We start from the raw sequence: 14,413 nt of genomic DNA, 5'->3' as shown, positions 1-14,413 counted from the left end.
GACACCACCTCGCCCCGGCGACGAGACAAAGAGAGGGAGGATAGCAGAGGGCAGTCGCGGACGTCTGCCTCGAGCGCAAATCCAACAACCACCTGCACCAACAACAACGCATTCCCCCCATGAATCCCCACCATTACTGTCCCTTGCTGCCGCACAGATCCAATGGCAGAAGAGTCGAACGGAAGCACACCCATCCCACCCGAAAAGCGTCCACACCAAAACGACCGTGCGAGGGAGTTGATGCCACAGAAACCGCGAAAACCCTAGGAATCCCAGCCGCCATTTCGACCACCGACGACCTCGAGACGACCTAGACCCCCGGCGACGAGACAGAGAAAGGAGGAATACACTGGGTACCTGCGGCGCCGACGAGGGCCGGCAGCGAATCCCCCCGCGGTCCAGCAGCAAATCCACCTAAGATTTGGAGAGCCGCGGCGCGATTTCGCCGCGGAGCGAGAGCGAGGGCAGAGGAGAGGAGTGCAGAATGAGGGAGGAACGGGAGAGAAAGGAGGAGAAAGGGCTAGAACGGCTCGCGTTTCGAAACCGCCGCCCACGACCTACGCCACGCCCGCTTACATGTGGGTCCACGCTCGTCCAGATAAGGACAAAACGCCCATGATCGCGCGGTTGGAGGAAACCGACCAGGCGACACTTGGCGCTCGCGCGAGGCCGATCGTGCGGTCATGGGCCGGCCGCCCGATTCGTCTAGTTGGTGCGCGGCCACTTTTTAGATTTTAGGAAATATGTACAGATTTTAGGAAATATGTTTTGTACACATCTACTATATTTTGCGTGGATAATCTGGTGGTATTGCTATTTACTACACCCTCTGTCTGAAAGTTACTTATCTCACAAATGGATGTATCTAGACATATTTTAATTCTATATATTCATTTTTATCCATTTCTTGCGACAAGTAATTTCGAAGTGAAGGGAGTACTTTAGAGACCTAAACATCTTATATTTCTAACAGAGGGAGTAATATGTATTGAGCTTCTGGAAATAAAATGTACTCCTGTCCCATAATGCAACGTGTTTTTTGACACTAGTGATTTCTTAAATTTCTAACAGGGGGAGTAATATATTAAGCTTCTGGAAATAAAATGTACTCCTGTCCCATAATGCAACGTGTTCTTTGATAATAGCGATTTCTTATATTTCTAACAGGGGGAGTAATATATATTAAGCTTCTGGAAATAAAATGTACTCCTGTCCCATAATGCAACGTGTTTTTTGACACTAGTGATTTCTTACATTTCTAACAGAGGGAGTAATATATATTGAGCTTCTGGAAATAAAATGTACTCCCCCCGTTTCATAATCTAAGGCGCTTTTTGACACTACACTAGTGTCAAAAAGCGTCTTGGATGGAGGGAGTAGTTCTTCATGTCAAAGAACGGGTACTTTTGGATCACAGTAACTATAATTGTAAATGTAAGAAAATGTATGAGGACACTAAAACAATTAGCAGCCAAATTCACAAAGTCAATACCAGCTAGTAACAAAATGCCAGGAACGCCAAAGACTATGGTCCATCCATTTAGGAATACTGTAATGGCGATTAAAAAATACCCAGGCTAGACCAAAGTGAACGTCCAAAATCCGCGGCCCAATAGTTTATTGGTACTTTTCGTACCCGAGGCCAATCCTCCACTACGGCCTCTGCTTGGGAACTCTTTTCAGAGAGTATTTATTTTGTGTGGCACAATAGATAAAATACGAATTTTTTTTACTGGAAAGTAGAATCAGCAAGTTCTCAAATTATCAGAAATCTTGAAATGAGGAACATCAGGTCTTGTATCCACACATCAAATTCAGACGCAAAAAAAAAAAAAAAAACTTCAAACCGCTAACATGTTTTGTTCAATGAAATCATATAAAAATAATTTGAAGATTGCCAGCATATCGAAGGTCAATAAGGAGTTCCAATATTAGGCATTTCTTGATTAGAGAAAGAAATTGCATAAGATGGCCAAAAATCTGGTTAGCAGAATTAAAATGAAAACAGTTCCAAAAAGGCCCAAGAAATAAGATGATTAAACATGGTTTCCATGCCGGTTTTCCAGAGACCTCAACCCACCTTATTTAGCCCTACTAATTTCCCATATATATCCAACTATGACATGGTGATGATCTTATTTCACTACAAATCTGACACGTAACCACAGTGTAGACAGGGAAAACAAGAGGATAATCAGGAACCAGCACACATGCATCGAATAATTTCTGTACTGGAGCCTGCTTTGTTGAAGTTTAACCGCATAACTGTTTGCGCAATTGTACAACCCCACGCTTATTCACAGTAGTTATATTTTCAGTCATTGCCCTACAAAGGAACAAACATCAAATTTCAAGCTTAATTGGATGTATAAAAGGGGACCGCGTTAAAAGGAAACTCACCGTTATGTTTCCCATCTCTAAACTGCGCATTCTTCGATGACTTGAAGGTTTCCAAGAATTCTATACCCTTCTGCAGTTCAAGTTTCCGCCTTGCCTTGTCCCACTTGTGCTCCAAAGCTAAGATCTCAATGATCCGGGGTAATGCCCTCCCTGCAGCATCTGTGTCAAGGAAGGCAAGCCGGCATCTCCTTGCAACAAAGTCAACTGCAGACTCGCAGTACTCATGGCGAGCACAATATGCTACTTCAGCTTCTAAGAATGGGTATCCGTGAGCAAGTCGCTTTCCCAAGCCTTCATTCTGGAAAATGAATCCATTAACAGATAATGAGGATTTGGTGCGGTAACCACAGATTTATAGTAGAATAAAACAAGCCTGGGTTGCAGTTGCATTATGATGAATTATGTATACAATCGTATGCTGGGCTGTATAAGAGCATGAATGCACACTAGCTGATTCAGCATAGTTACATTGCATAGTTGAACACTGCAATTACATACATTCATGCTGAACAGTTGACATCCATTGAGGCTAGCTACACAATCCCAGATAGTTAAAAGTCAGCACAAGAAATGTACACATGGGCAGCTCATATGAAAGAGAACTGAGTGTAGTATGTACAAATCAAATAATAAAGTTCTATAAAACAAGAGGAAATGGCTTTGGAAATGTAAGAGATGCACTGATACAAACAAATCAAATAGCATCAACAATTATAGGTTACCAGTACAATTTCAATGGAAATATTGAACTAGTTCAGAAATTTAGAGTTGAAACAGAAATTTATTTGCCATCATTAAATTTCAGAGAATCCTGAACATTCAAATTTAGGCATCGTCAACTATGATGCATACACTGTTTATTTAAGGGAAAGACTAAGTGCATTTTCCAAAGAACACATAAGCAAATCAACTATTTTAACATCACATTGTCATCCTATTGCTGTCCACAGAAGAAAAAAGTGGAGAAGCAGCGGAAGATACAGCTCATTCATTGCGTGCAAAGAATTGCATGGTGCTCATGGAACCAACAAGTTGGAGAGCATCAAGTGTGTGTCATTTCATTGAAACGGTTTGTCATCTACGACACTGTGGGAGCATGGGTCTTTAAATTTCTGGTGATTAAAAAACAAAAACTGAGACAAAATTTCTCCTTCATGTCTTCCTTCAGCATTCATTACTTACTGAACTGGGCCTCATGTCAGTGCCACATCATACCAGATTGATCCCAACTACAAGACGTTAGCCAGTTCATAAGTTGAGACCTCACGATGCGTCCAATGAACATTCGACTTTGTTAATTTTTAATGTGGTAATGATGTGCAGATATCTCATGCATCTGCGTGATACAATGGTCAACATAGGAACACACCAAACAGATGGCCATATTGTGCATGATTATATTGCGTTTCTGTTCCTGAATATTCTGATTTGATGTAAATAAATACTTCCCAGTAGGTGCTCATCTTTGAGGCTTGAATTAGAAAAGGCAAAATATAACTTTTTTCCTACTTGCAAACATAGCTTGCGTATGTAAGTTGCTATACTTGAGGGACACAAACCTGGGCAATTGCAGCCACTCTTTCAGCCAAAGTTCCATATGCATGTGACAGATGTTTCGATACAGCACTGTCCATTGCACCTGGAATAACTTTTCCACCATATGTCTTCTTCATTCGCTTATAATTCTGAGCAAGCACAGTAAAAGATGCAGGATCCCATCCATATCCACCAATTATATGCAAATGATCAGTCACACAGCCATTTGCTGGCTTCAAATTCCCTGACTTTATTGCTGCATTAAGAGCATCTTCAGCCATGCTGAATAAACAAGCTCATTAGCATACAGCAGCGTAACCTAAACATATGCTGCACATGCTAAACATATGCTGCACCCATATAGCCTACCATCCCATGCTCATTTATTAGCAGGCAGCCTATGCATTAAGCCCCAACTAAAAACACATGAAGTACTAACGCAATAAATGACGGTCCAGTTAATTTCCCACAATAATCATTAAAACAATGTACTACATACATAATCATCATGGTATGTATTGGGGATAAACAACTATCAAGATATGAATGATAGTAAATCAGGCAAAAACTTGAGTGAGCCAAACCAGCTTAATTTATCATGTGTACACAGAGCAAAATTAGCTACTGTGGAATCCTTTACCTTCTATACGTTGTCCATTTTCCACCTGTGATTGTTATTAGCCCTGGGTAGTCTTCAAATACAACATGATCTCTAGAAATACTTTCCGTGTTCTTTGCTGATGGATCCATGGCCAATGGGCGAATACCACTCCATGCAGAAAGAACATCTGAACGCCTCACCTAATATGGAGAATGCAATTACTTCCCCTTCTCCCTTGGTTGGAAATTCCACACAATGAAAAATATGAAAATACAGCAAAAATATATACAAAAAGGACTAATGGTTGGCACATGGCTAGTATTACAATACAAAAGAACATCTTGAATGCATAGCAGTGAATCAATGACCAAAGTAGTGCAGAGCAAAATAACCCAATTACAAACACTTTGGAATGTACTGAGTTTAGCAATGCAAGATTTCAGTACTGAAAGTTAGGTAGGCATTGCTTAAATGAAACACTACTTATTGCTGGAAGATTGATATAGAACTTTGAATGCACTACAGAACCCTAGACATGTGCATTTTTTCATAGTTAATGAATTGACAGGTTAACTTTTCCTCAAGAAATATCATAACATTCCAGAGTTCATCCGTGCATTCTAAGTTTCTAACAAATGGAGCAGACTCTAGATTGATTATCATGTATAAGGTCTAGCTTGAGCATGTCACCCGCATACTCAAGCATAGAATCTAGGAGGCGTAAAGAAGAGTTTAGAGTGATGGAAAAACAACTTTCAATAAAGGTTACACATATGCTAGTACACAAACCTGAACATTAAGATAATCACATATTGCATCCAATATGAACTGTATTTCATCTTCATGTGGTTCAGGAAGCATTGTTATTGCTGTACTAGAATCAGTTGTCCCAGCAACCGTCCTTCCCAACCATGGCAGCATGAATACAACTCTACCATCTTTGGTCTTGGGGACAATTAACCCCATCCCTTCAGGGGAATAATAATCAGGAAGTACAATGTGCACCCCACTGCTCGGAGCGATCATGGGTACTACGTCACTGTTGGCCATCTTCCTTACAGAATCACAGAATGCTCCTGATGCATTAATAACCACCTTTGCAAATGCGTCGAATTCCTTACCTGACACACAAAGCCAGAAGTTAAGTAACTACGTAAGATGACTGCATAGCTATCCAGATAAGCACAAAAATCCCAGATGATAATGCCACACTACAAAAAGTACTGTCAAGTAAAAAATACAAAGATATAATCCAATTAGCACAGTATGCTGTTGCCCTTATTCGGACTTAACAGATTACATGTTGACTTGTATACGATAAGTTAACTACAGTTTTATGGTAGAGCACAAGAAAGTTCTATCGGTGCAACTACCACTATTTGAGCGTTGAGACTAGAAACTACTACATCATTTGACAAAATTTATTCACATTCTCGTGGTCTACATGCTTAAGATATCTAAATGAACTTGAAAATAGAAACATTCCACCTGTAAATCCATACTTACTTACTTACGAAGCCTTTTATCCCAAACAAGTTGGGGTAGGCTAGATATGAAACCCTTTCACAAGGACTTCCCAGGAGGTCACCCATCCTAGTACTACTCTCGCCCAAATGGGTTTCATACCCAAAAGACTGGCTAGTTTTTACGTTGGCTCGCCAAGCCTATCACAACCCTTAGATATGAAACCCTTTCACGAGGACTTCCTAGGAGGTCACCCATCCTAGTACTATTCTCGCTCAAATGGGTTTCATACCTATGGGACTGGCTAGTTTTTACGTTGGCTCGCCAAGCCTATCACAACCCTCCTCCTTTACCCGGGCTTGGGACCGGCTATGCCTAGAAGACATAGGCGGAGTTCACCTGTAAATCCATGTTTAATGAAAAGACGCACCAGATCATAAAATAAGATAACCCGAGTCATACTTTAAAGTGATTATATCCTTGATATAGTGCAAAGAGAAAAGACATACTTTATTCTACCTGATAGCATGTCACGGATGCGTGCACCAATGATCCTCTCTCCTGATTCATCCTTAATGAGGGAGACCACTTCAGCATAATTGAGAACAGCTGCACCAACAACTGCAGATGTGCATGCCAACCCCACATTCAAACGAGAGTCGTTCATTTGACCATCATAGTAAACCACGGTTCCTCGAAGGCTACGGTCACCATCATTCCTTGCAAGGGTCGGGAAAAGTGCAACTGATTCTTCTACAGAATAATACCGTGATAAATGTAGCAGCCTTTTGCCAGCGACAATATCATAGAACTTCAAACCAAACCAGTAGTATACAACCTCAAACCAGTTAAAGCAAGGAGTCATGCATGGCAAAGCATGACATAAATGAGGAGCATTCTCAATAACTTGCTTGCGCTCCTTAAGAGCGTGAAAAACCAGTTTCAGCTGCCCATAATCAAGATTGAACACTGCCTTCTCCAAGTAACGCACACCTGTACAAATGAATCCAATGCAAAAATGATGAACCATGCTATGGTCTATTGGTCATTCGACCCAATCAATATATGCTCAAGCTCACAAATTTAATATGGACACATTCAAAGATTTTAAAAAAGATGATTATCAATGTTGCATAAACATGAATACATGTCCAAATAGAAGAAAAACAACTTCGCCGTACTAAACAACAAAGGCCGTACTTCAAAAAATGCCTGGTCTAAGAAGTACATACTTTTTTCTCTCTTTCTTTAGAAAACAATCACAGTGCACAAAGCAACTGAGTTATTAATGACTGATCTATGTCGAAGCTCTGAACCTATAGAAATGGGTCATCAGTTTGATCACTGTACTGACTATTGCTCTTCAGTGGCTCTCACACGACCAGACTTTTGAATACCAGTACCAATCAGAAATCGGGTGTCATTACAGTAAGATGGTTTTGGTGTGCGAATACTTGTCACTTTGATCTCCAGGCACTTATCCAACGAAACTTGGTACTCCCTCCGATCCACATTACTTGTCGCTTTTTTAGTACGATCAGAGGGAGTACTAAATTCTGAATGATACTGGTATCAGGTGTGTATGTAATTAGAGCCAAACAATATCGATAGCTGGAAAATTAACTGTGTACATATTTTAAAACATGTACCGGTGTGACCACCAAATTTAGGGTGCTAGTAACAACAAATGTAGCATTTCATTGTCCCGGTAAACGGAAGGGGATAATTAAGAAAGTGGTCACTGCCAGTATATAAAATCGTCAAGCCCTGACCCACACTCTCGTTCCCATTGGATAAGTCTCACTAGCTTAATAAGATGGGAGAGTGACCACTGGCCTGGACCACCAAATCTAGTCGGCCAAGGACTTCTCGAGAAGATTCGGCGTCAACGCTCCGTGAGAACGGAATGCAGGAGGGCTATATTAAAACTGCAAAGAAGGAGGATCTACGCGCAAAAGCGGGATGAATCTCGGGAGGGGCCCTAGGGTTGGGGGGAGAGTAGAGCACGCACCGCCGTGGATGAGCTTGGTGGATCGGGAGGAGGTGCCGGAGGAGAAGTCCTCGCGCTCGACGAGGCCGACGCGGAGGCCGCGCGTGGCGGCGTCGAGCGCGACCCCGCAGCCCGTGGCGCCGCCGCCGACCACCAGCACGTCGAGCGGCTCCGCGGCCGTGGACCCGGCCAGCGCCGCCCGCTGCGCGGCGCGCGGGGGCGGGCCGCCCGCGCCCGCGGCCGAGCCGGCCCGCGACACGAGCTGCCGCGCGGAGTCGAGCGCCGCGGGGGACGGGTCGGAGGCGGACGCCGGCGACGGCCAGGCGGCGGCCGCCGCGGCCAGCGCGGAGGTGGCGGCCAGGGCCGTGCCGGCGCCGCGGAGGCGCCACGCGGCCATGGTGCGGCGTGCGGGCGCGTGGGATCACGGCTCGGGGTCGCGGGGTCGCACCGTCACGCGGGGCGGGCGGGCGGGCGGCTGCGGGGGAGAAAGTGGCCTCGGTATATTCGGTGGAGCCGTGGACCTGCACGATTTTGGTTTTCTTTCCCCCACTTTTCAGGGGTCGCACGGGCGCGCGCGGTCGATGACATTTTACACAATTTTTGGAAGATTCAGATTCTCAGAGATAATTTTTTCTCTATGTGTACTCCCTCCATTCACAAATATAATACTTCCGTCCCCACATATTTGTCTTTCTAAAAATTTCAAAAAGTGACTACATACGAAGCAAAATGAGTGAATTTTTTACACTAAAATATGTCTACAAGTGACTACATACGAAGAGAGTATGTATTAAATATGTTTCCAAATATCAGTATGTATGTTGTAGTCCATTTGAAATGTATAGAAAGACAAATATTTGGAAACGAAGAGAGTATGTATTAAATATTTTAATATGGATTACATACATACTGATATTAGCGAACAAATTCATCAAAATGCGTCCATATACATCCGAATGAAAAAAGTTAGAACATCTTATAATAATGAAGGAAGAAAGCAGAAATTCAATTCGGCTCGCAGGAGCACTACGAGCCCGTGCTCCTACGTGCGAAAAGATAGATATGTTCATAGTCACGTCCAAATGCCACGTGCAATTTTTTAGATGAAAAGCTCAAGCATTTTGGCTTGCACCAAAGAAAATCATCAAATGTTACACCCAAGTTTGTTTGTTTCACCGACTAAACATTGTTATTTCATTTCGCACGAAAAATGTCAAACATGCGTATGGCACTAACATGAACATCTACACAAGAAAAAAAAGAGAACACTTTAATATTTTTTACTATTTGTATAGACTTTATTGTTCACTATGAAGAAAATGCACCCGGGAGCCAAAACGGCCCTCAGAGTATCTTTATAATACTAATAATACTAGTTTTGTCACCTGTCAACAACCTGCAATGGAAGAGGATCGTGTCGATCTTAGACCATGTAAACGTGCTTAGGGAATTGCTTAAAAAATATTGTCTCCATCTCATCATATAAGAACGTTTTTCGAATCAACAAGCTTGCAAACATGTTTTTATATTACGAAACGGAGGGAGTAGATGGATTTTGCTGAAGCATCGGCTTGCTTATTCGTAAAGGGGCACCACTATCATAGACCTGAGCACTTTAGAAAAATCAGTCTATACGTATTAAACAGGTTGCAGAACTTTGTCCCGTTTTCACTGAAAATTTTAAATTTACCATAAAAAGAGGCGTGAGCTAAAAAGGAGCAAAGGATCAGCTCCCCTGTTCCTGTCACCACAGGTCCGGGCAAATGCCGGGCACGTCTTCTCCATCCTACAGGCTAAGGAGACCGTGACCCCTCAAAAAAAAGTTAAGGAGGCCGTGACTCCTAAAAAAAGGTTAAGGAGACCGTGTGCAGCTGATTTGCTCGCTCGACGGCGCATATTTTCTCTGCTACTATTAAACAAACTAGCAGGTGTGGGGGTCAATGGTTGATCAAATTGTGACTTAAGTATGTACGTTGTAGTCTATTTAGAATGTCTAGAAAGACAAATATTTAGGAACAGAGGGAGTATGTATTAAATATTTTAATATGGATTACATACATACTGATACGAGTGAACAAATTCATCAAAATGCGTCCATATACATCTGAATAAAAAAAGTTAGAACATCTTATAATAATGAAGGAAGAAAGCAGAAATTCAAGTACGAGCCCGTGCTCCTGCGTGCGAAAATATAGATATGTTCATAGTCACGTCCAAATGCTACCTGCAATCTTTTAGGTGAAAAGCTCAAGCATTTTGGCTTGCACAACAGAAAATCGCCAAATGTTAACTTCAAATGTTACACCCAACTTTGTTTGTTCACCGACTAAAAACTGTTGTTTCATTTCGCACGAAAATTGTCAAGCATGCATATGGCACTAACATGAACATGTACAGAAAAAATTTAGAATGTTTTAAATTTATTTACTATTTGTATAGAATTTATTGTTCACTGTGAAGAAAATGCACCCGGGAGCCAAAACGGCCCCCAAAGTATCTTTGTAGTGCTAATAATACTAGTTTTGTCACAGAAAAGTATACTTTTCGTCCCACAACTCTCGGCGAAGTCTAAATTTAGTCCCTCAACTTCAAAACCAGACAAGCTGCATCCTGAACTTTTAAAACCGGATGGTCCTTCAAATCATCCAAAGCAGTATTTGGCGATGATGTGGCCTGGTTTTGATTTAATTCGATTAGGTTAACAAAGGGGTCCAGGGTTTAGTGACTATCTAACAGGAGGGTTAGGACTTGCACTAATCCTAATGCTACGGGGCTGGCCTAGACTAATCATGTTGTGTCAGTCTCGCCAGATTTGGCCGCCGGTGACTAAAAACTGCAGCGGAGACACACTGGGAGGCCACAGGAGCAGGTGAGGAGGGTCTGGGAGGCTGCCCCTTGCTCTCCCATGGCTAAGTGTGACGCCCCGATTCAATCGTACACTAATCATACACGCAAATGTGTACGGTCAAGATCAGGGTACTCACGGGAAGATATCACAACACAACTCTAGACACAAATAAAATAATACAAGCTTTATATTACAAGCCAGGGGGCTCGAGGGCTCGAATACATAGCTCGATACACAAGAGTTAACGAAAGCAACAATATCTGAGTACAGACATAAGTTAAACAAGCATGTCTTAAGAAGGCTAGCACAAAAGCAACACAAATCGAAGAGGCAAGGCCTCCTGCCTGGGACCTCCTAACTACTTCTGGTCGTCGGCGATCTTCATGTAGTAGCATCCGTCGGCGGTGGCATCTGGCTCCATAGACCCACCATCTGGTTGCATCAACCGGAAAGAAGAAAGAAGTGGGAAAAGGGGGTAGCAAAGCAACCGTGAGTACTCATCCAAAATACTCGCAAGCATCAGATCTATACTATGTATGCATTGGTATCAAATGGAAGGGTTGTATGTGTGGACTGAACTGCAGAATGCCAGAATAGAGGGGGAAGGCCTAGCCTATCGAAGACTAGCATCTTCAAGCAGCTCCAAACATCTTGCAGCATGTAGAAGAGTAAAGAATAGCAGTTTATACTTAACAAACATGTTGTAACATTAGTTCCCAGAGATCCTTCCTCGACTCCCTGCGAGAAAGCAATCCCGGAGCCACATATCTCAAGTATCCATTTGTACTTGTATAAGATCAGGATATAAGTCTGAACGTCCATTACCGTGGACACGGTATTCGAATATATAACTTCCCTGCAGGGGTGCACCACGTTACCCAACACGCTCGATCACTCTGGCCGGACACACCTTTCTAGGGTCAATGCCCGCCCTCGGAAGATCAACACGTCGCCGCCCGACCTAGGCTCAGCAGAGAGGTCCCCGCCGGTCTACATCCTAAGCACTCCGGGGTCTGGGCCTATCGCCCGTTGCACTCCGGATCGTTGTGCGCAAGGGGATACTAGCACCACCCGTGAAGTGGATGGCACGATCCGGCCCGGCCAAAATGCTGAACTGGACGTCTGACAAAGCTTCGGCTGATACGACGAAGTCGAGGCCCATATCTATTCTCGCGTGGTGGTTAGTGCGTAAAGGCCAGAGGCCAACTCAGAACAAATACCCAAACCATAGTGTATTATTAGCTTGCAGAGACGAGCAGAGACTCACGATCGAAAGTGACCCCGTCGCCCCGTCTCGTGGACTTACGACAAGGGCCTAGAATGCCCGGCCGTGCCACGTAACCATCTTGCGGGTGCTCTCCGGGCCCGCCCGACTTCCACCAAGGTCTCAAGTAAAGTCAAGGTAACTGTGTGTCCAAACATCAAGGGGAAAACCCGAGGAATCACCCACGGAGGATTCCACTCAATGTAATCATCAAGGTGAACGTAAGAGGGACCACCCTCGAGGTTCACACTTGAGGTATTGAACGACTGAGCCGTATCGGGAATGGTGAAAGAGGAAATCACTCTCGATGACCACGATCGAATAGCTACACTACAGAATTATCATCAAGAGTGCGTTATGAGGGATCACCCTCGGCACTCGATAGTAGCTCTGCAGAGTCGAGCAACTAAAGGGGCGTGATGTGATGTGAGGTGTCGGGCTCTAGTCGTCGATCACATCGATCGAGGCATCGATGACGAAGCAGGGGCAACAAGGACAAGTGGGGGGTCACTGATGGATCACTAACCAACCTATACTAAGCAGTTTAGGATAAGCAAGTAAGGTACAATGAGTAGGTTGCAAAAGCAGGCTATGCATCAGAATAGGAGCAAACAATAACAGTAGCAAAATCTAATGCAAGCATGAGAGTATAGAATGGGCGATATCGGGATGATCAAGGTAGGGGCTTGCCTGGTTGCTCAGACAAGGAGGGTCGTCGCCGACGTAGTCGATCACGGGGACATCGGCATCGGTCTCGGGGTCTACCGGAGAGAAGAGGGGGAAGAAACAGTAAATACGTAGCAGGCAAGTGCATAAACAGGACAACAGACAGAGCTAGACGTGTTCTAACGCAGCGCTAGGCGATACTGGCGAAGGTGGAAACATCCGGGAAAGTTTTCCCGGTTTCGGACATCTGTTAGACAAATGAACCGGAGGGGAAAAGTTGCATGTTCAGGTTGTTAGGGGCATGTGGCAGACGAACCGATCGCGTATTCGAATTCGTCTCGTCGTTCTGAGCAACTTTCATGTAGAAAACATTTTCATTCGAGCTACAGTTTAATTTCTATTAATTTTCTAAGTTTTAATCATTTTCTAAAATTATTTATTAATTCGAAATAAAGACTAAATTGCTATGTGTACACAGAAGTGTACCCAGCTATCTGCACCAGGGGCTGCAGGTGGGGTCTAGTTGACTGCCAAGTCAGCAGTTAATTGAGACCATTGACTAGTCAAAGGGCCCAGGGGACCCGCATGTCATTGACTGGGTTATCCCAGTCAGCAGTTTGACTGGTTAAAAGGGACCAGCGGGACCCATGTGTCATAGGAACATGTTATAAACAGAGTTTTATTAGCTTATTTAACTAGACGGGGTCCACCAGTCAGTGTCTATTGGCTAAAATATCTAGGCAATTGGATTAATTAACCTAACTAATTAAAAGGGGGGGTCCAATGGTCAGTGGGGGTTAGTGATAAAGGGGGATTAGCTCCCACTAATTAACAGGGGCCCGACCTACTCCCTCCGTCCGGGTTTATTAGTCCTAAAGACAACTTCTCTTAGACCAAGACACATAGTAATTTGCTCACATTAATTATTCCATTCCACTCCCAATGCACTCTCTCACATGCATGCAGCCAATGAAAAAGCACACATGAAGTGTATTAACTTTTCAGCCATGGCACCAACAACAATAGCTTTCAATACAACCAATGAAATGGTTGCATGCATGCACCTTTCCAACGCGGGGCCTTATAAAAGGGGACATGCTTGTGATGCTGAGAGGCCTAATAAACCCGGACGGAGGGAGTAGGTAGCAGCGGCCCTAGCACGCACGGCGTACAGGGACACCGGCGGCCAGGGCGAGCAGCAGCTCGTAGCAGCAGCAGTGCGCAGCACTAGCCAGGGGTGGCGAGGACGAGGCCATGGCCATCCGCGGCCGGACGGAGCAGGAGGGCGGGAGGGCGCGGTCTCGGGCGTGGACGCGTGCGCACGCGGCCTCGACCTGGAGCGCAGGGGGTGGGGGTTGCGGTCGCGGCCGGGGACGAGCGGGGCGGACGGCTTGGGACGGCGGCCTACGGCGAAGAAATCGGAGGGGATGCAGGGGGGTAGCGGCGAAGGGGCTCACAGCGGAGCACGTCGACGAGGTCGGGGAGGCGTCGGAGTAGCTGGACGACGACGAGGTAGTGGCGGGGTCGACGGGAAGAAGACGACGCGGTGGCGTCGATGCAGGCGTGATCCGGGCCGATCCGGCCTCGTAGACGACGTAGGCGACGTAGTGGGATGCGGAGGAGCTCCTGGACTCGACGGCGGGG

At 44.6% G+C, this 14,413-nt stretch overlaps 1 protein-coding gene across 1 annotated transcript; it reads right to left on the bottom strand.

Moving 5' to 3' along the window:
• Positions 1 to 1,981: 1,981 nt before the first annotated feature.
• Positions 1,982 to 8,388, bottom strand: LOC119362119 (glycerol-3-phosphate dehydrogenase SDP6, mitochondrial-like). The gene is made up of 7 exons (XM_037627317.1): positions 8,013 to 8,388; positions 6,521 to 6,994; positions 5,327 to 5,658; positions 4,577 to 4,737; positions 3,960 to 4,218; positions 2,401 to 2,698; positions 1,982 to 2,326 (listed from the first exon to the last, which is right to left on the bottom strand). The coding sequence occupies exons 1-7, from the start codon at positions 8,386 to 8,388 to the stop codon at positions 2,319 to 2,321; spliced, it is 1,908 nt and encodes a 635-aa protein (XP_037483214.1). The 3' UTR covers positions 1,982 to 2,318.
• Between the last annotated feature and the right edge of the window lie 6,025 nt (positions 8,389 to 14,413).

Source organism: Triticum dicoccoides, chromosome 2B (assembly GCF_002162155.2).
Source record: "Triticum dicoccoides isolate Atlit2015 ecotype Zavitan chromosome 2B, WEW_v2.0, whole genome shotgun sequence".
Taxonomy (NCBI): Eukaryota; Viridiplantae; Streptophyta; class Magnoliopsida; order Poales; family Poaceae; genus Triticum; species Triticum dicoccoides.
This window is presented reverse-complemented; position numbering and strand designations above follow the sequence as displayed.